Here is a 21338-nt window from a genome sequence, read left to right on the forward strand (position 1 = left end):
GCAAGATTATGTTTTTCCCAGGTGTAGTATGAACCATAAATTAATATTCTATATAATCAGACCACAATAGTCTGCGAATCACATGGCCGAAAGTCATTCCACTGCAGATGAAGTGAGAATAAGCCATGCAAAACGGAAGACGTAAAATCACAAATAATGCGCTTAATCTGATATTAAAAATGTTATAAAAACAAAAATCATCTCTTTAGAGAAAAATCTACATATGGTTTATACGGCTGGGATTGTACTTTCGTTACCCTTTAAATAGGAAATGTAAAACATTTAAGGAAGTACATAAACAATATTGAATAATAATCAAATAACAGCAAGGCATAATTACCATATTTAAAATGGCCGCTTAGCTTAGAATAGTAGTTACCAGGTTCCTTTAAGATGGCTGCATTTCCAAGATGGTGGCCAATTAGGGAGGAGTTTCGCTTGGCGTCCCTCAAAGGTTCAGATACATGGTGGACCAAGATGGCGTCTGTGTAGATGAGTCTATGCATGGCTGTTAGTAGTGTGTATGTTGTAAGTGTGATGTGTCTTGTGTGTGTCCGTTGTGTTGTGTCCTATTACATCTCTGGTTTCTTTTTATTTTGTGTTGAACAAAAGGGCAGTAAAAATTATCATAAGCCAACCCCAGTGGGAGGAACATTATTCCTATTGGTTGGAACATCTTATTCATTAACTGGTGATGTCATAGGGTGACACCTCTTGGTTAACCAGTATATTAAAATTAATTAAAAATTTCTCCATTTAAGACTATTATAAAAAAAAACATAAAATGTAATCATGCTCTCATCTATGATGTCCATTTAATCCACCAGGTATCTGAATAAAGATTAATCTTGGTAACACTATTCTAATATTTAATATATCTTACGTAATATATATATATTGGATTTTACTTTTTAACCCAAGACTTCAATTAGTAGCAGTAAGAATTATATAGATACATATACAGTTATATATATTGATGCACAACAGCTTGTATATGTAACTTTTTCTACACATGGTTTGTTTCCAATTGGAGTATTATCCATTTAAGGGATTACTATGTTAACAACAGTACATTTATGATTTGGACTGGATGATAAAATATGGGTGAAATTCCTGACCATTTGACACTACTATATGATAGAATATAATGTACTTCTCAGTAGGAGGTTGTCATAACATCATAGTTCCATAACACCTTTTGTATATGATGGGGCAGAGATATCAATTTATGATTTTCTGAAATTCATTTTGAGATTTGCAGTTCTCATCAATCTAAGTGACAATGTTTATGTGACTCCGTGTAGATTTCAACAACTTTATCCCCCTGTTTGTGTTTAGGTAAATAAATGACAGATTCTCGTCTTTGTCCAGACAGTTTTGTTTGTCTTCTCAGGGTGGAAACAATAGTTTACTTGCATTGTGTATGGTTGAACACAGGTGTTATCCTGAAATTGAGTTTCGCCCATTGTGTGAGTCATGGCCTGAACATAAAGTTTTACGACCTCTCTGGTTTTTCGTGTTTCAAGACCAGGGGAAGGATGTCTTATGTAAACCTTTTCCCCCAAAGGCCGATCCACCTGTGATAAGCGATTTATTTATCTGTCTTTCTGAGTATTGTATTTAAAAGTTTGTCAAACACATTTTCCTTTTGGGGCAGATGACACAGCTTCTCATCTCAAAGTTCAGGCAAACAAAACCATGTCAAACAATGGACGCAATGTGTGTTTCAAACTGAAAGAGTTTTGACTCAATATGTAGCAAGGTCAATGGAGGCCTCAAAGTTCACAATTCTTGACCTGTAATAATAAAAATGTATTTCTATTTCGCACTGAAAGTTTAACAACGGATGGGAAGTCTTCCAGGAGTAGGGGTGTCCGTTGCCATTGTACCAATGCGTCTTGTCTGGATCCAACTGGAATTCGTCTGGTGCTCGTCACAATCTCCGGTCCGCAGTCGTGGGGTGCAGAGGTGGGGCTTCCTTCAGTCGCGATGCGCGGATCCAAACCGGGGAGTCGTCTGTCAATACCGCTGTTCTGGTCACTGCTTGAACTATCGCAGGAGGTCCGTAGGGTGGGTCTAGCGACTTCAGCTTATGGGGGGCCTTCACCAGGACTCTGTCTCCAGGCTTGAATGGGTGGGTTGGTGCACCTGTTGGCAAAGGAAACGAGAGCGAAATATCACTATAATCACTGTTTAATTTTTCAATTAATTTTGCCACATATTCCTCTTGCATCTGCTGCAGATCTCCAGGTATGAGAATTAATGGATTCATTGTCCATGGGGTTGGGAAAGGGTCTCCCTATCAAAATTTCAAAGGGAGATAGCTTGGTTCTTGGGTCTGGAGTCATTCTGACTTCAGAAAGAATAACAGGTAAGAACAGAGACAGGAACTTGGATAGCACAGAATACAAGATTTACAAGAATGGCAGGAGTATAGTGCGGCACTGGGCTTCTGGTCTTACAGGCAGCAAAATAAATGCTAGTAAGAACCACTTGCAGCACTGGGGTTCAGGGCTTACAGGAAAACAGGTAATTTTAAGACAGGAAGGATACCTAATGGCACTATCTGGGGAGAACACAGCATGTCCACACATGCAACAATGGTGAGGGCCCTTGGAGGGATTGAGGTGCAAAGTCTAATGAACTGCCTTGTCTTCTCCAAAGGTGGAGATGGGTTAACTTGCAGTCCTCTTACTCACCCAAGCAGGCAGCTACCTAGAACTAAAGGCCAATAGACAACTGAGAATCCCTTGCATGGCTAAGGTGCTGTGATCACTAAACAGTAGGGAGTAAAATTCAAGCTGTTTTGTGTACATGGACACACAGAGACACACAAAACAGCTAGAAGTGAGTACCCATGCAAACATAAATTTATAAGAGATGGTACAGTTGCCCAGTGACACCAAACAGGAAATTGAAACCAAACAGGTTTGAAATAGCCTTGGAGACACAAGGCTTGACTTCAAGGACCATTAATATGCAAAGCCTGGGGCAATGAGTCACCTTAGAATGAAAAGAGATGGCTTGGCTGGCCATGCAGCTAATTGAATTAACAACAGGAGGTTACCTAGTCTTAAACCTGAATTAGCAATACCAAAGTAACCTTAACAATTTGTAGTAACACTGACATATATTCATTGTAATTCTTAGTACACTATAGGTGTAATAATAGAGCAACAATTTATCCAATTCCATCCTATTCTTCCATCTCACAATATAATAAAAACTTCATAAGACAGGAGATGCTTAATTATCTAAGGCATAGAAACTCATTAATGCCAAGCAGTACAACACCCATAAAAACAGTCTAATAAACAAGAAAAAAAACAATTTGGAAACAATAATCCCATTGGTGAGTTGTCTTTGAAGGCTGTGATCTTCCTTCGTTCTGAAAGTCTTAAATCAATAAAACCAGGGCATAGAATTTATCTGAGAAATAAGCATCAAAAAAATTTAGTAACAAAACATTATATTTTCCTCCTAAAAATAAACCAAAGGTTAGAGGAATTTAGCATACAGTAAGCATGTTAAACATTTTCTTTCTTAACAGTGCACTTTTCTAATACCAAAAATTGTTGACGTCAAATTAATTATTACCACGTGGATTTCTATTTTTTTTGTTATGGTATACCATAAATTTAAAAAAAATTATTATTGTTCACCATGGTTAAAAAATGAGCAGCTCAAAAATAAACATTAATAATTTCCCATTTGGCTACACGAAAATTATACTTCACCATATTGCACCCATTTGGAACATTCTTCAAAAAACTGTTTTTTTCTACAAAAGCAAAAATTATAGTTAATACACATCTGTATATACAATTAACAGATTCTTTTGTACTTTCTTCTAAAAATTTACTCAGTCAATTTGCATGACAATGCAGCTGTTTACACTCCCAAGCCTTGCAATTACCTGTGTCAAGGACGGGGGGGGGGGGGTTTGTGCCCATGGTGGGCTGAAAAGGCACCAAATTTTTGTTTTAAAAAGTCAGTAGTTACCTCAATGATAAAGTTCAAATTGCTCACGATTTAAGAATAGAAATACAATTTTAGTCCTTAAGGTCACACTTTACACACCAAATATATTTTCTTGCTTCTAAAAGCTGCCATGACCAGCATAGCACGGATTTGTTACCTTTAGTTGTACTTGTGGCAAAGTCACATCACTTTAAAACATAAGTAATAAACACAAAACAAATCATTATGCAACCAGTATTCATTCAGTGTTATCAAATGTTTTGCTGATACAGCACTTTTCGAACATTATTAAAACTAACACAACATAACAATCCATGGATCTCACACGCCTCTACACGACTAAGGTTGCCCATACACCATACAATTCTCATACATTTTCTAAACTTAAATTTAATTTTTCCCTTGGGGTTCTCCATACCTTGAGAATTGCCCATTATTCTAAGCTCAGAATATGAAGTGAGATCAGCTGAGTTTGAAGGTTTATCTAGGGATGTTGATGTCAGTTTTTTAGACTTTACTGGCAAACCTAGTTTTCCAGCTTATGTGGTTTCCTGCATCTTTCTAATTAGATTTATCTACACCCAATTTATGGTTTGCTTTTAACTATTCTCAGTGGGCAAGTTTATACCTTCAAGCTCAGCTTGATCTCACATACAATCTACATATACATCTGTACAATGGCATGCAATCATATATAACGACTAAAAATACACTTAAGTGTCTATACAGCAATATACAATGTTTAGAGGGAAAATTCACTATCACACACAGTACTGCTTTGTAACCGGGCATCAGACCCTCTATTATTTTTCTAACTGGGGCATCAGACCCCCTTATTATCTTTAGGAATATCAGATTCCTGGGAGGCGCTACAGTAGCGCTAACCAGGTACTGCTAATCTGCTCTGACAGTATAGGGTGGCAATAATAAAAAAAGAATTACTCACCCGGTACTGTATTTGGCAGATCCCAACTTCTGACACCAAACTGTTCGCTCATTTACGTCAGGAGGCAATTGCAAGATGATTTACGACCCTTCAGTCCTAACTCCCCTGTGTAGTGAATTTTCCTTCTGCTGGCCAGGAGATGTAAAGACATACAGCACTTACGCTTCATGAGGATACATCTGATTTATTTCATTTCGGCTCACATACTTATGGGACATTTGAGAGGGAAAAACCAGTTCAAACTAGTGTACAATCCATGGGTCAGTTTAACAATAGAATATATCTACTAAAACAATACATGAAAAGGCTTTTGTTTTCCCTAACATATTGCTGTAAAGGTGGGGTGTCGTGTGTCTGAAATTGCGTTTGTGGAAGGGCCGTTCCGTCTCTGCTCAGCTGTCTGATGTGTTTAATATGTAAACACTTATCAATGTGTCTGTAATCTGTATGCGAAGCCTAAATGTTAAGTGTCCAGGATGAATGAGATGTGTTTAATATAATTGCAAGGGACCACATTCCATTATAAAGTGGGCACTAGATGAAATGTATCATGAAATTTAATATTTCATTAAGAGACATTGATACACTCTTTCAGAACCGGAGCCCAAAACTGAACTGCATATTCCAGATGAGGGCTTACTAATGATTTGTACAGGGGCAAAATGATATCTCTCTCTCTGGAGTCCATGCCTCTGTTAATACAAGAAAGGACTTTGCTTGCTTTGGAAACCACAGCTTGGCATTGCATGCTATTATTAAGCTTATGAACACCCAGATCCTTCTCCGCTATGGATTCCCCCAGATCCTTCTCTGCTATGGATTCCCCCAGTTGTACCCCCCCCCTCTAGTATGTATGATGCATACATATTCTTAGCCCCAAAGTGCATAACTTTACATTTATCAACATTAAACCTCATTTGCCACATAGTTGCCCAATGAAACAGTGCATTGAGGTCAGATTGTAAGTTGGAGACATCCTGTAAGGAAGTTATTCCACTGCAAAGCTTGGTGTCATCTGCAAAGACTGAAATGGTACTTTTAATCCCAGACCCTATATAATTTATAAAGATATTACAAAGTAAGGGTCCCAACACTGAACCTTGGGGTGAGGTGAGGATTCCCTAAAGCACATGATCAGTGAAGGTACCCAGTTGGACCTTAATCTAAATCAATACCCAGCAGATAATTCGCATTCACAGATAGATCCCACCAGGGGTGACGGGTTGTTGGTCCTACATGAGTCTTAAGGTTAGCTCTCTCACCGGTTAACTTATACTGTGGTTACATAATTATATCTATGTTGGATCTCGTTATATGTTTGTAACTGATTTTATCTTTATCTGAAGCATATTGTGTTTTCTATGTCTATATGTTAAAATCCTTGAATAAAAATCTATTTAAAAAAAAAAAACAAATATAAAAATAGTGTCAAAAATTAAAAGTTACATCCAAACACTAAAAATTCTCCCACCAAAAATGTTTGAGCCCCCCCCCCCCCCCCCCCCACATAGACACACATGCAAATACATGGGTCAGGGGCACTTACGTACAAAAATGTTTCTTGTGCTACACGCGTTACATATCGCCACACATGCCAGAGCGAGATTAATAATTTAGACCCATTGTTCATGGTGAACGCTAAACCAGCAGTCTCCAAACCGTGGCCCGGGGGCCGTATGCAGCGTTTTGCTTGCCTTTATCCAGCCATTCTGGCATTATTTCCTCCCACTGACACCATCAAAAGATGGAGCACAATTCCTCCCACTGACACCGACGATGGGATACTATTCCTCCCACTGACACCAACAATGAGATACTATTCCTCCCACTGACACCAACAATGAGATACTATTCCTCCCACTGATACCAACAATGGGGCAGACTTAATTCTATTGACACCAACGATTGGACACAATTCTTCCCAATGAACCCATCAAAAGGGCACAATTTCTTCCACTGACACCGACGATGGGGCACAATTCCTTCCATAGACACCAACGATTGGACACTATTCCTCCTACTGACACCAACAATGAGATACTATTCTTCCCACTGACATCAACAAAAGGGCACAATTCCTTCCATTGACACCAAAGATGGTGTTACTGACACCAACAATGGGTCAGAATTCCTTCCATTGACACCGATGGGGCACAATTCTTCCCACTGAACCCATCAAAAGGGCACAATTTCTTCCACTGACACCAACGAAAGGGCACAATTCCTTACATTGACACCAACGATGGGGCAGAATACCTTCAATTGACAGACAATGGGGCACAATTCCTTACATTGACACCAACGATGGGGTAGAATACCTTCAATTGACAGACAATGGGGCACAATTCCTTCCATTGACACCAAAGACGGGGCAAAATTCCTCCCACTGAACCCATCAAAAGGGCACAATTTCTCCCACTGACACCGACGATGGTGCACAATTCCTTCCACTGAAATTCCATGAAGGTTTGTTGCTGTTTCACGGGCACACATAGTTGTAAGCCGTGGCGTATTTGGTATCTATTTACTGGGGCAACCTTATCTTTTAAACTTTACCAAGAAATTGGGTAACATTGTGTTTGTCTGCTCTAAAAGTACATTTAGTGTATTTTTTGTGTTTCATAAACTGTTGCGCTAAAATCGCATGACATAAAAAACTTGGAGCTACCACTATTTTATTCTCCAGGGTCTCCGCTTTCAGAAAACATCCAACATTTGGGGGTTTTAACTAATCTTCAGGCCTGAAATGCTTTTTTAACCACTTGCCGTCCGCCCTATAGAAGTTTTACTGCTACAGGGCAGCAGCTCTGTGCAGGATCACTTACACTATGTTACCAAAAGTATTGGGACGCCTGCCTTTACGCACACATGAACTTTAATGGCATCCCAGTCTTAGTCCGTAGGGTTCAATATTGAGTTGGCCCACCCTTTGCAGCTATAACAGCTTCAACTCTTCTGGGAAGGCCGTCCACAAGGTTTAGGAATGTGGCTGTGGGAATGTTTGATCATTCTTCAAGAAGTGCATTTGTGAGGTCAGGCACAGATGTTGGAGAGAAGGCCTGGCTCGCAGTCTCCGCTCTAATTCATCCCAAAGGCGTTCTATTGGGTTGAGGTCAGGTCAGTCAAGTTCCTCCTCCCCAAACTCGCTCATCCATGTCTTTATGGACCCTGCTTTGTGCACTGTCATTGGAACAGGAAGGGGCCATCCCCAAACTGTTCCCACAAATACCTGCTTTCCTAATAAAAACTGACCACACTAAGCAGGAGAACACATCATGGTAAGTTCTCTACCTGTGATGGGAACTCAGCCTGCTCTCCTCCAATGATCAGACTTGTCCTGACATGCCCCCGTTGCACAGCCATTCACTGGGAAGCTCAGTGTACTGCTGCTTCTCCTCCCTCCCCAGCTCTTATGCAGCTGAGAACAGAGGGAATGTTATCACTTATAAAAAAAAAAGTATTTATGTTTTCTTATATCTATACATAAATGTTTTGCATTTCATTTCTATTTTAAACTTAATGGGTTGTTTTACAAGGTGATTGTTTACGATCATTTTGACCATTTGTTCGCCATAGATGTTTAACCCCTTCCCTGCCAGTGTCATTAATACAGTAATACAGTTCATTTCTGTAGCACTGATCACTGTATTAGTGTCACTGGTTCACACGAAGTGTCAGTTTGTCCACCTCAATATCGCAGTCCCGCTATAAGTCACTTATCGCTGCCATTACTAGTATAATAAAATTTAAAAAAAATTCCTGTATAAATCCCATAGTTTGTAGAAGCGATAACTTTTGCACAAACCAATCAATATACACTTATTGGAATTTTTTTTTTACCAAAAATATGTGGCATAAAACATATTGGCCTAAACTGATGAAATTTGATTTTTTTATTGGATGTTTCATAGCAAAAAGTAAAAAAAATATATATATATTTTAAATTGTTGTTTTTTTTTTTTTTCGTTTATAGCACAAAAACTAAAAACCGCAGAGGTGATCAAATACCACCAAAAGAAAGCTCTATTTTTGGACGGCGCTGGATTGGAGGGTGGACGGTGTGGGGTCGGAGGGTGGACGGTGCGGTGTCGGAGAAAGAATAGTGCGGTGTTGGAGGGTGAACGGCTCGGTGGCGGAGGGTGGATGGTGCAGTGTCAGAGAGAGAGAGCGGTGCGGTGGCAGAGGGTGGACACAGCGGTATTGGAGGGTGAACGGAGCAGTGTCGGAGAGTGGACGGCGCAGTGTCGGAGGGTGGATGGCGCAGTGTCAGTGAGAGCAGGGCAGTGGCAGAGGGTAGACGCAGTGGTGTCGGAGGGTGAATGGAGCGGTGTCGGAGAGTGGACAGCGCAGTGTCAGAGAGAGCGGTGCGGTGGCAGAGGGTGGACGCAACAGTGTCGGAGGGTGGACGGTGCGGTGTCACAGGGTGAACGGAGCGGTGTCGGAGAGTGGACGGCGCAGTGTTGGACGGTGCAGTATCAGAGAGAGCGGTGCGGTGGCAGAGGGTGGACGCAGTGGTGTCGGAGGGTGAACAGAGCGGTGTCGGAGAGCGGACGGCGCAGTGTCGGAAGGTGAATGGCGCGGTGTCGGAGGGTGGACGGTGCGGTGTCAGAGGGTGAACGGAGCGGTGTCAGAGAGTGGACGGTGCAGTGTTGGACGGTGGATGGTGCAGTGTCAGAGAGAGAGAGAGAGAGCAGTGTGGTGGCAGAGTGTGGACACAGTGGTGGTGGAGGGTAAACGGAGCTGTGTCGGAGTGAACGGCGAAGTGTCGGAGGGTGGATGGTGCAGTATCAGAGAGAGCGGTGCGGTGGCAGAGGGTGGATGCAGCAGTGTCAGAGGGTGAACGGAGCGGTGTTGGAGAGTGGATGGCGCAGTGGCGGAGGGTGGATGCAGTGGTGTTGGAGGGTGGACGCAGCCGCGTTGGAGGGTGAACGGAGCGGTGTCAGGGAGTGGATGGCGCAGTGGCGGAGGGTGAATGCAGTGGTGTTGGAGGGTGAATGGTTGCGGTGTCGGAGGGTGAACGGTGCGGTGGTGGATGGTGCAGTGTCAGAGAGAGGGGGGGGGGGGTGGCAGAGAGTGGACGTAGCCGTGTCGGAGAGAGAATGGTGCGGTGTCGGAGGGTGGACGGAGCGGTGTCAGGGAGTGGATGGCGCAGTGGCGGAGGGTGGATGCAGTGGTGTTGGAGGGTGAATGGTTGCGGTGTCGGAGGGTGGACGCAGTGGTGGCGGAGGGTGAATGGCACGGTGGTGGATGGTGCAGTGTCAGAGAGAGGGGGGGGTGGCAGAGAGTGGACGGAGCCGTGTCGGAGAGAGAGCGGTGCGGTGTCGGAGGGTGGACGGAGCGGTGTCAGGGAGTGGACGGCGCAGTGTCAGAGGGTGGATGCAGTGGTGTCAGGGAGTGGACGGCGCAGTGTCGGAGGGTGGACGGGGCCGTGTCGGAGGGTGGACGGGGCCGTGTCGGAGGGTGGACGGAGCTGGGTCGGAGGGTGGACGGGGCCGTGTCGGAGGGTGGACGGTGCGGTGTCGGAGGGTGGATGGAGCTGGGTCGGAGGGTGAACGGAGCGGTGTCAGGGAGTGGACGGCGCAGTGTCGGAGGGTGGACGGGGCCGTGTCGGAGGGTGGACGGAGCTGGGTCGGAGGGTGAACGGAGCGGTGTCAGGGAGTGGACGGCGCAGTGTCGGAGGGTGGATGCAGTGGTGTCAGGAGGGTGGACGGAGCGGTGTCAGGGAGTGGACGGCGCAGTGTCGGAGGGTGGACGGAGCTGGGTCGGAGGGTGGACGGAGCGGTGTCAGGGAGTGGACGGCGCAGTGTCGGAGGGTGGATGCAGTGGTGTCGGAGGGTGGACGGAGCGGTGTCAGGGAGTGGGCGGCGCAGTGTCGGAGGGTGGACGGAGCTGGGTCGGAGGGTGAACGGAGCGGTGTCAGGGAGTGGACGGCGCAGTGTCGGAGGGTGAACGGAGCGGTGTCAGGGAGTGGACGGCGCGGTGTCGGAGGGTGAACGGAGCGGTGTCAGGGAGTGGACGGCGCAGTGTTGGAGGGTGGATGCAGTGGTGTCGGAGGTTGGACGGAGCGGTGTCAGGGAGTGGGCGGCGCAGTGTCGGAGGGTGGACGGAGCTGGGTCGGAGGGTGAACGGAGCGGTGTCAGGGAGTGGACGGCGCAGTGTCGGAGGGTGGACGGAGCTGGGTCGGAGGGTGAACGGAGCTGGGTCGGAGGGTGAACGGAGCGGTGTCAGGGAGTGGACGGCGCAGTGTCGGAGGGTGGATGCAGTGGTGTTGGAGGGTGAATGGGATTGTAGAACACGATGACACGTCTCTCTCTCTCTCCTCCGGTCACTCAGCACGTGCTCGTCCTCCCATGTGCGGATCACACAGGCCCAGCCTGACACGTGCTTCTCACGTGATCTCGCCAACATGGCGGCCCAGTCACCCGGGTGTAGCTTCCAGCCTATAGATAACCCTGTGTGTGAGTCCTGGGTGTACCAACATGGCGTCTTCTGAGCCGCTTCCGCTCCGTGTCCAGTGACGTACTTCCGGCGAGGGGCCCCTCCGGGCGTCAGAGAGCTGCGCGCGCAGCTGGACGCGGTGAGTCAGTCGGAGCCGGAGCTGCAGCGGGAAGAAAAATGGCGGAGAACGACAGCTGGGGTGAGAGAACACCGGACACTCCCTGAGCCCGGGGAACCGGGACCAATCCCCCTCCCTCCCCCCCCGTATTGAGACACCTCCGGCGAGCCCACCCTTCCTTTTAGGGGCGCGCCGGGAACTCTCCCACCCATTCCCGGGGCCTCCTCATACCACCGGGATCCGGGCCCCGGAGGAGTTTTGCCACGGTGACCCCTCCCTGACCTCCCCTCAGGACTTCCCTGACTGTCCTCATGGGGGGGGGGATATGTCACCTCAGACTGCCCCCCCTCCTTCTCTGAGGAAAGCCATGTGAATCCATATGTGAGAGACTCGGGGGGAGGGGTGTTAGGGAGCAGAGGGAGAGATTGTCACAGTTAGAGTGGATGCCACTTGGGGGGGGGGGAATAAATAGGGACCTGGGGTATTTTCTTTGGGGGGGGGGATGGTTATTAGGGAGCCGGGGGGAGAGATTGGCACAGGGAGAGTGGATGAGGCACATGGGGGGGTCTAGGGAACAGGGTGAGTGGATGCCACATGGGGGGGGGGGGGATAGGGAGCAGGGGTATTTTTTGGGGAGGGGGTGTGTTGGCAAAGGACTAGTAGGGAGGGGGAGATTGGCACTGTGGATGCAACATAGGGGAGAGAGTAATCTCTGGGGGGGGAATGGGGTCCAGAGGCTGAGATTAGATGGGGGGGGGGGATAAGGAGCAGGAAGAGATTTGCACAGGGGTAGTGGATGGGGGGAGATTGGCTCAGGGTATCTGGATGGCACACGGGGGGGAAGGAGGTGATGGGGAGCAGGAGGTGATTGTCACAGGGGTAGATGAGTGGTAGGGTGTAGATGGGGGGGGGGGGTGGGAGTGAAAGACACATATGGGGGAGGTTGGCTCAGGGGGGAGTGGGGGACATGAATGACATGCATGGTGGGGGGGGTTCGCTCAGGGGGAGTGACATGCAGCACGGGGGGGTTGGCTCAGGGGGAGTGACATGCGGCACGGGGGGTTGGCTCAGGGGGAGTGACATGGGGCACGGGGGGGTTGGCTCAGGGGGAGTGACATGGTGGGGGAGTGACATGGGGCACGGGGGGGTTGGCTCAGGGGCAGTGACATGGGGCGGGGGGGGGGTTGGCTCAGGGGGAGTGACATGGGGCACAGGGGAGTTGGCTCAGGGGGAGTGACATGGGGCACGGGGGAGTTGGCTCAGGGGGAGTGACATGGTGGGGGAGTGACATGGGGCACGGGGGGGTTGGCTCAGGGGCAGTGACATGGGGCGGGGGGGGGGTTGGCTCAGGGGGAGTGACATGGGGCACAGGGGAGTTGGCTCAGGGGGAGTGACATGGGGCACGGGGGAGTTGGCTCAGGGGGAGTGACATGGGGCACGGGGGAGTTGGCTCAGGGGGAGTGACATGGTGGGGGAGTGACATGGGGCACGGGGGGGTTGGCTCAGGGGGAGTGACATGGGGCACAGGGGAGTTGGCTCAGGGGGAGTGACATGGGGCACGGGGGAGTTGGCTTGCTCGGGGGTAGTGTGGAGGTGGATATAGCATACGTGGGTGGAGGGGGTTAGCTCAGTGGAAGTGATTGGGGGGGAGTTGGCTTGCTCAGGGGTAGTGGGAAGGGGGATATAGCACACATGGGGGGGTTAGCTCAGTGGAAGTGATTTGGGGGGGGGGAAGGGGGATATAGCACACATGGGTGGGGGGGTTGGCTCAGTGGGAGTGAATGGGGGGGGGAGGGGGATATAGCACACATGGGGGGGGGGGTTGGCTCAGTGGAAGTGATTTTGGGGGGTGGGTGTTGGCTTGCTCAGGGTTAGTGGGTTATAGCACACATGGGGGGGGGGGGGGGGGTTGGCTCAGTGGGAGTGGATGGGGCACATGTAGGGGGAGGGGGAAATCACAGGTCACCTTCATGTGTCATCACAGCTGTTGTGGATCTTTTATGATGTATTTATATAGCGCTGTCAGTTTACTCAGCACTGTACATTCTCAGCAGTCCCTGACCCCAAGGAGCTTACAATCTAACTCACATATTTACATACCAGGGCTAATATAGACAGGAGATGACCTACCAGCATGTTTGTAGTGTGGGAGGAAACCGGAGTACCTGGAGGAAACCCAGATGGGCACAGGGAGAACATGCAAACTCCATGCAGGTAGTGCCGGTTTTCTATTCCATTCATTAAAGTCCCACCCCGGGCTAAAGCTATGTCCCCCTCCCCCAACATATCCTATGAAGAGTGTTCTCCCTTTATTTTGTGAAGCCAGATACTCTGCTAAGCCCCCCCCCCCCCTCCAGGTCCCTCTCCACCGCCCGGTACCGGGGGAATCCGGATCTGCAGCCTGAGATCACCAGTCTCCCCCCTGCTGCGCCCCCCACCCCCTTTCCCCTAACGCGATGACATCATCGTTCTTTTGGATCCTGAGAGAACCCAGTCGCTGGGGCATCCAATAGCTCAGCATCATACAGGCAGTGACCTGGACACCCAAAGAAGGACCCAAGCAAGGATTATCCCAGAATGGGGCTTTTAAGTAGAACTGAAGGAAAAACTTTTCATGTTGGATACAGGAAGGGGCTGATTTTTTTTTTTTTACCCCCAACTGCATGCATGAAATAGGTAATTGAGCCTCCTTAAGATGCAAAGGATGTTTTATTCTCAGTCACAGTCAGGACCATCTCTCTTGTTGGGCCTGGCAAGCTGTACCATGGCTACAGGGTGTAGGCGTGCCGTGGCTACAGGGTGTAGGCGGGCCGTGGCGTGGGCACAGGGTGTAGGCGGGCCGTGGCCGCAGGGTGTAGGCGGGCCGCGGCGTGGGCACAGGGTGTAGGCGTGCCGTGGCCGCAGGGTGTAGTTGGGCCGTGGCCACAGGGTGTAGGCGGGCCGTGGCCGCAGGGTGTAGGCGGGCCGTGGGCACAGGGTGTAGGCGGGCCGTGGCCGCAGGGTGTAGGCGGGCCGCGGCGTGGGCACAGGGTGTAGGCGTGCCGTGGGCCGCAGGGTGTAGGCGTGCCGTGGGCCGCAGGGTGTAGGCGTGCCGTGGCCGCAGGGTGTAGGCGTGCCGTGGCCGCAGGGTGTAGTTGGGCCGTGGCCGCAGGGTGTAGTTGGGCCGTGGCCGCAGGGTGTAGTTGGGCCGTGGCCGCAGGGTGTAGGCGGGCCGTGGCCGCAGGGTGTAGGCGGGCCGTGGCCGCAGGGTGTAGGCGTGCCGTGGCCGCAGGGTGTAGGCGTGCCGTGGCCGCAGGGTGTAGGCGTGCCGTGGCCGCAGGGTGTAGGCGGGCCGCGGCGTGGGCACAGGGTGTAGGCGTGCCGTGGCCGCAGGGTGTAGTTGGGCCGTGGCCACAGGGTGTAGGCGGGCCGTGGCCGCAGGGTGTAGGCGGGCCGTGGCCGCAGGGTGTAGGCGTGCCGTGGCCGCAGGGTGTAGGCGGGCCGTGGCCGCAGGGTGTAGGCGGGCCGTGGCCGCAGGGTGTAGGCGGGCCGTGGCCGCAGGGTGTAGGCGGGCCGTGGCGTGACCACAGGGTGCAGGCGGGCCGTGGCGTGACCACAGGGTGCAGGCGGGCCGTGGCGTGACCACAGGGTGCAGGCGGGCCGTGGCGTGACCACAGGGTGCAGGCGGGCCGTGGCGTGACCACAGGGTGCAGGCGGGCCGTGGCGTGGGCACAGGGTGCAGGCGGGCCGTGGCGTGGGCACAGGGTGCAGGCGGGCCGTGGCGTGGGCACAGGGTGCAGGCGGGCCGTGGCGTGGGCACAGGGTGCAGGCGGGCCGTGGCGTGGGCACAGGGTGCAGGCGGGCCGTGGCGTGGCTACAGGGTGTAGGCGGGCCATGAGGAAGCAATATTTCCCCTCCTCGCCACCTGTCAACACACTGCCGCGTGTGTAACCTCAGCCTAAGGGAGGGTTAGATCCCCTGTCAGGTTTTTATTGCTGTGACCCCATTAGACAGATTCACCCTCAGTTTGCCCTCTTTACAATTACCACTGAGTGAAAGCAAAACCTAAATTTTAGGATGTCCCCAGAACAGGCAATAGAGGGGAGATCTTTGGCTGAGATTTCACATGCAAAGGGAGGGTTAGATCCCCTGTCAGATTTTTTTGATTTTTTTTTTTTGCCACCTCTGTCCCATTATGGAGATTTCACTTCCTGTCCCATAACCAAAACAGGAAGTGAGAGGAAATCCCTCCAAAGTGAGGGAATCATTAGCACTAGTGTCCCCATTGGAAGATTTCCCCTCTATTGCCTGTTCTGGGGACATCCTAAAATTTTGGATTTGTTTTCACTCAGTGAGAATTGTAAAGAGGGCAAACAGAGGGTGAATCTGTCTAATGGGGACACAGCAATAAAAACCTGACAGGGGTCCTAATCCCTCTCCACTCCATCCAACAGAAGAAGAAATGTTATGTCTTTAGGTTTAGTTAAAGCTCCGCTTATCTGCTTCCTCCCTTTTCTGGTGCCATGTTTGGCACCTTTTTTTGCGGGGGGGGGTTACCTGTTCTTGACAGCTACCCATTCCTACTTTTGGGAAACCTGGCTTTGGCAAGGTCCCCCGGATGTTCGGCCCCCTTCCTCTGCCATCGGACCATTCACAAAGCACACTCACGCATACGCAGTAGGGATTCAGCTGTGAAGTCGCAAGGCTTTGCTGCCGGTCTCCCTTACAGGCAATGGCGGCAGGAGCACCCGAGAGCCGATGGAAACATTGGCTGGGGTGCCGACATTGCTGGATTCAAGGACAGGTAAGGCCCTTTACACACTTATGCGACACTAAAAGTCGCACAATTTTACCGCAATTTTGTTGCCGCGGTTTTGGCTGGACTTGAAGCAATGCCTGGGTCTTTGGACTTCAAAATGCATTAAAATCGGCCCTAAGTGGTGCAGTCACACAGATATGAACACTACTCATTAGAAATTATGGAGTATGAATTGTCATGCAACTGTGCAGGTCCCAAATCACAGGACAAATCGCAGTGTCATAATAAGTCAGCAGGTACAGTATATTTGTAGCTGCTGACTTAATTTTTTCATGGGGGGGGGGGGGGGTGGCAGAACTCCGCTTCACCGACTATCTCCTGTAGGGAAGGAACTATACACAGATGTGTGTGTGAGATTCTGCATTTCCGGGTACATGCAGGTCCATGCTTTGATTTGTCATGGCACATGCCACTCACCAGGTCCCAGCCAATGACTGACCTTCACCCCTCCCCCCCCAGTGAGCTACACCCAGCACAGCTCTGTGAAAAATGGAAAGGAGAACTCCAGTAAGGCCCCTTACACACTTGTGCGACCTCAAGCAACGCCTGTGTAATTTTGATGTCTATGGACCTCAAGTCACATCAAAGTCGGGCCCAAGTAGTGCGGGGAATACTTTGAAGTCGCTCAGATATGAACGGTATTCATTGAAAATCATGGGGTACCTCTTGTCATGCGACTTTGCAGTCCTAAGTCACAAGGCAAGTCGCACAAGTATAAAAAGGGTCTAAAAGCTGCACACATAAACACTGGTTAGGCACATGTTTAACCCTTTGATCACCTTAGAGCAGTGATGGGGAACCTTGGCACCCCAGATGTTTTGGAACTACATTTCCCATGATGCTTATGCACTCTGCAGTGTAGTTGAGCATCATGGGAAATGTAGTTCCAAAACATCTGGGGTGCCAAGGTTCGCCATCAATGCCTTTAGAGGTTAACCCCTTTCCAGCCAGTGTCAGTACAGGGATCCTCAAACTAGAACCCTCCAGCTGTTGCAGAACTACACATCCCATGAGGCCTTGCAAAACTCTGACATTCACAGACATGATGGGAATTGTAGTTCCTGAACAACTGGAGGGCCGTAGTTTGAAGACCCCTGGTGTGTAGTATTATCACTGTATTGGTGTCACTGGTGGTGTCAGTCAGTTCCCACCCAGTGTAGGATTGCCCGCCACAGTATTGCATTCCCATTATAAGTCACTAATCGCCGCCATTACTAATATAAAAAGAGCAAATACAAATTCCAGTATCTCATAGTTGTGGATGCTCTAACTTTCACACAAACCAATCTATATACAGTTATTGTGATATTATTTTTTTTTTTTTTTACCAAAGACATGTAGCAGAATACATACTGGCCAAAATTTATTAAGAGATTTGATTTTTTTTTTTTTTTAGTGTTTTATAGCAAAAAGTAAATAGTTTTTTTTTTTTTTTTTTTTTTTTCCAAAATGTATGCTTTTTTTTTTTTTTTTTTCTTTATATTGTAAAAAAGAAAACAATCCGCGGAGGGGATCAAATACCACTTAAAAGAAAACTTTGTGTGATTTTTTTTTTTTTTTTTTTTTTTACTTTTCTTTTTTTTTTTTATAAATTTAATTTATATACAGTGTTGCATGGATTGCTCAATTTCCAGTTAAAGTAGCGCAGTGCTGAATAGGAAAAAATGGCCTGGTCATGAGGATGAGGGGGGTAAAACCTTCCGGAGCTGAGGTGGTAAATGGCACAGCTGAGCTCTTGACCTCTGGGTTATAGCGCCATCTTCAGAAGTGGGAGAGTATGTAAAAAACAAAAATTGCCATGTTGGGATACAGAGTGATTGGTCATGTGTGGCCAGTCTGTAGGTCCAAACATTGTCATGGGGGGGGGGGTTATGACCCTCTTAATCCTGGGTTGGACCTCTGGCATCTGATGGGTAAACAGGTTGGTAGGGAAGGTATGTATCTGTGAGTAGAGATACATTAACCTGTTTGCTGCCACAGCCATATGGTGTATGGACCTGACAAATGGGGGGGGGGGTGCCTGGTGGCTGCAGCCACTGGGATAAGTCTGACAAGCAGACTCCTGCCTGTCGGGTGGAAATATTCAGATAGCTATGCTGCGATGTGCATTACATTCAGTGGAGCACAGGGAGGATATTGGGGGGGGGGGGGTCTTTTAGATTCTAGATGTGTCATTAAAGAGAACCTGTCACCAAAAGCTCATCCCATAGACCAGTGATGGGGAACCTTGGCACCCCAGATGTTTTGGAACTACATTTCCCATGATGCTCATGTACTCTGCAGTGTAGTTGAGCATTATGGGAAATGTAGTTCTAAAACATCTGGGGTGCCAAGGTTCGCCACCACTGCTCTATGGGATGAGCTTTTGGTGACAGGTTCTCTTTAATGACACATCTAGAATCTAAAAGACCCCCCCCAATATCCTCCCTGTGCTCCATTTTTGTCCCCTTGTATGATGAAAAAAAGTTTTTCAATTGTAAAAAAATTAATTACACCCAACTACATAAAATTCCCCCCCCCCAAATATTTTTTTATTTTTTTTAAGGCCTCCCCACATATACGCACGAACAAACAGTAATGCCTACACCTGAAAACGTTGATTGCGATACACATGGTATGTATTGCCACGCGCGTTGGGATAAGAACAATAATTCTAGCACCAGACCTCTTCCATAACACTAAACTGAGGACCTATAGGGGGCTTCTAACCACTTCAGCCCCAGAAGGGGCCATTTTTTGTGATTCGGCACTGCGTTACTTTAACTGACAATTGCGTGGTCGTGCAACGCTTTACCCAAAAAAAATTTTTTGCGCTATAAACAAAAAAGAGCATCACTGAAGGACACAGCTCCTGATCTTCTTAACCATTGGGTTACACTGCCCCCTACAGGAGTAGGACACTAGGCATAGAAAAAAAAATCTGGCTATGCCTAAGGGCAGTCCCAGAGGGTATACTCCTCTCTGTTATAGGTACTCAGTTTTTTTGTCTGCCTAGTTCCTTGCTAGGATCCTTAGCAATTTTTTCTTTTTAGATAGAATTTTGTTTCCTTTGAGATCTACAGTCAACTGTCGGACTGGGCGACGGGCTGTATAATCTAGATCTGGTGGTTACTTTAGTCTGGCCAGCGAGTGCGTGCAGACCTCAGATCCGCACTAGGTCAGCCACGAGATAGCCCCACCAGAGGGGGGCTGGCCTGCGAGTTAAACGCCTCTCGAGGTCGCATATGCTTGGTTCTCTGCCTGAGTCACTGCATTCCTCCTGGCAGACAGCCCCCCCCCATTTCAATGTCTGGAGAGGTGCCCAGCTGGTTTCTGGTATGGTGAGTAGCTGTCCCCCTGAAGGGTGTTGGGGTGGATGTGGGCCCCTCCTTGGGATGGACCCCCGGGCTCCCCTCCATTTCATACAGCCCCCTTCAGCTGTCCCCCCCCCCCCCCCCCATTCTACCCCACCCTACCCCTCCACTTATGCTGGTGCTGTGTGGGTGGTCTGGTCCACCCCCTGGGGTGGGGGCAGGGCGCTATGCTGGCGATGGGGCGGGGGGGATGCACCGCCGGTGACCAGACGTTTGGCTGTGAAAGTGGGGGTGTACCTGGTGGGGGCTCCTGCCTGGGCCTGTCCTTGAGGCCTAGGGATCCCCCCTGGGAGCCTTGTAGTGCTGCCATTTTCTTGTAGCCTGTGTGCTTAATGCACGGAGGCCATATTTGTGTAGTCCGGTGGCCATTTTGGGGTGGTTTGCAATTGCAAATAGTGGCGGCCATGACAGTGGAGCCCTCTGGGCCACGATTTCAGCGGTGGGGACCTCTGCCCATCCCCTGGTGCTGACTCCCGGATCGCTGCTCCTGCAGTGCACATTTGGCTTCTGCCTTCTGCGGGGTGATGAGTTTGGTGGGGTCCTCTCCCCCTGTGCAGTGGATCGATTGGTGCTCTGTTACTGGCAGCCGGGTGGTGCTGCCAGAGTAGTGGTGGTTGTTCCTTCGCAGTGTGTTACACTTTTTTGTATGGGCCCCCTGGTGACTCATGGAGTCTTTGGAGCACTTCTCCTCACCTTATCCCCTCTCTTGGGCTGCGGGGCCCTCCGGGTCCCATTTATCCATCGATACACAGATGGCGGTCCTGGGTGGAGGTGACTTTTGGGCAACAGGCTGGTATAAAGCGCCTCCCACCTTCCCCTGCCTCATCTGTCTCCTCAGATCCTGAATCCTATTCGGTCCCCGCAGACGTGGGTCACCCTGCTGGGTCTGCGACCACGTGCCCTGAATCCTCAGACAGTGAGGATGATTCCTCCGCTTCTGCAACCACACACGAAAAGGCGCTGGTGGACGCACTGGTTGTATCTGTGCTTGAGACTTAAAGTTGGACGACGCAGCTGCGATGGAGGCGCAGGTTCCCTTTGTCGCTCACAAGTAATCCAGAGCGGCAAAGGTGTTCCCTTTCCCCTCCTATTTTGACAGTATTGTCACTGAAGAGTGGGGGACGACCAAAGCGGCCCCTTGGGGTCCCTAAGCGAGTTGCTAGGTGATACCTCTATGAGGAGTCCTTTCTTAAGAAGTGGACTGTCCAACCGTTGGTGGAGCCGCCGGTTTCCAGATTAAATAAGGCAACCATGATTCCAGTTGAAGAGTCCCCGGCCTTTAAGGACCCGACTGAGAGGAAGGTGGAGGCTGTGGCCCGCAATATGTACACCCTGACTGGTTCAGCACAGAGGCCGATATTCACGATTGCCCTGGTGTTGCAGACTCTGACCGAATGGGCTAGGCTTTTACGCCGTGACCTGGAGGGGGGGGGGGGGAAGTAGATCCCCCCCCCCCCTGCCTTTGCTGAGCTGGTGGACCAGCTGGTCCAAGGGCTGCAGTTTATCTGTGATGCCTCTTTGGATGCGGCTCCCCTAGTGGTTCGACTGTTTCGGCAGTGGTCCTTTGGGCACAAATACTGGTCTGCGTACCAGACTTCTAAAAAGACCTTGACTGATCTTTCCTTTCAAGGAGATTGCCTGTTTGGCACTACCCTGAATGACATCATTAAAGGTCTCATAGCGGGTAGAGTACTTTTCTTCTGC

General features: G+C 49.4%; 1 protein-coding gene across 1 annotated transcript in view; it reads left to right on the forward strand.

Annotated features, from left to right (window-relative positions):
• The first annotated feature begins 11463 nt into the window (after positions 1-11463).
• The window catches only part of EIF3J (eukaryotic translation initiation factor 3 subunit J), a 49481-nt gene continuing 39606 nt past the window's right edge, over positions 11464-21338 (forward strand). Inside the window, exon 1 of the mRNA XM_082253185.1 lies at positions 11464-11564. Within this exon, the coding sequence (XP_082109311.1) occupies positions 11543-11564 (22 nt within the window). The 5' untranslated portion in view covers positions 11464-11542. The remainder of the gene's footprint in view (positions 11565-21338) is intronic.

Source organism: Pelophylax lessonae (genome assembly GCF_965119305.1).
Source record: "Pelophylax lessonae genome assembly, chromosome: 4".
Lineage (NCBI taxonomy): Eukaryota > Metazoa > Chordata > Amphibia > Anura > Ranidae > Pelophylax > Pelophylax lessonae.